Source organism: Bison bison, unplaced genomic scaffold (genome assembly GCF_000754665.1).
Source record: "Bison bison bison isolate TAMUID 2011002044 unplaced genomic scaffold, Bison_UMD1.0 scf7180017864160, whole genome shotgun sequence".
Lineage (NCBI taxonomy): Eukaryota > Metazoa > Chordata > Mammalia > Artiodactyla > Bovidae > Bison > Bison bison.
In genome coordinates this window covers 5,864,325-5,865,011 of record NW_011494732.1, presented here as the reverse complement: position 1 = coordinate 5,865,011, position 687 = coordinate 5,864,325, and the positions used below count along the sequence as shown (strand labels likewise).

The 687-nt window shown below is 69.7% G+C and overlaps 1 protein-coding gene across 1 annotated transcript in view; it reads left to right on the top strand.

Annotated features, from left to right (window-relative positions):
• HIP1R (huntingtin interacting protein 1 related) overlaps positions 1-687 on the top strand; it is a 28,206-nt gene that overhangs the window by 22,541 nt on the left and 4,978 nt on the right. Inside the window, exons 16-17 of the mRNA XM_010841420.1 lie at positions 32-226; positions 439-586. Coding sequence (XP_010839722.1) covers positions 32-226; positions 439-586 — 343 coding nt within the window. The remainder of the gene's footprint in view (positions 1-31; positions 227-438; positions 587-687) is intronic.

Genomic DNA, 687 nt, shown 5'->3' with positions numbered 1-687 from the left:
GGCAGCCCACTCACACGCTGGGTGTTCACAGAGCGGGTCGGAGCTGAGCTCCAGGCTGGACGCACTGAGTGCAGACAGGGACGAGCTGAGCAGGGTCGTGCAGCAGCGAGAGGCTGACCTGCTGGCAGCCCAGAGCCTGGCTCGGGAGAAGGAGGCGGCGCTGAGCCAGGAGCGGCAGCGCATCTCCCGGGAGAGGGACGAGCTGCAGGGGCGGCTGGCGGACAAGGTAGGAGAAGGTAGCGGGGCTCGCCCTTCCTGTTTGACAGCCGCCTGGGGACAGGAGCCCTTCTTAGCACTGAGCTGGCTGCCCTGCTCTGGCAGGAGCTGCCCAGGCACTGAGGGGTGGAGCAGGACCTCTCTCCAGAGCCCCCTCCCCAGCGAGGGTCTTGGGCACCTGGCCGGGGTCTCTGCCACCCCTCTGTCTCCCCCGCCCTCCAGGAGTCTCAGGAGCAGGGGCTGCAGCAGAGGCTGCTGGACGAGCAGTTCGCAATGCTCCGGGCTACTGCCGCGGAGGCTGAACGCATCCTGCAGGACGCGGTGGGCAAGCTGGACGACCCCCTGCACCTGCGCTGCACCAGCTCCCCCGGTAGGGCCGCCCGCCTGCCCACTGTCCCTCCCGCCCTACACCCTGAGAGAGGTGGGCTGCGTGCTGGGGCCTCAGCCCAGGCCCCACCCCTGACCTGGCCT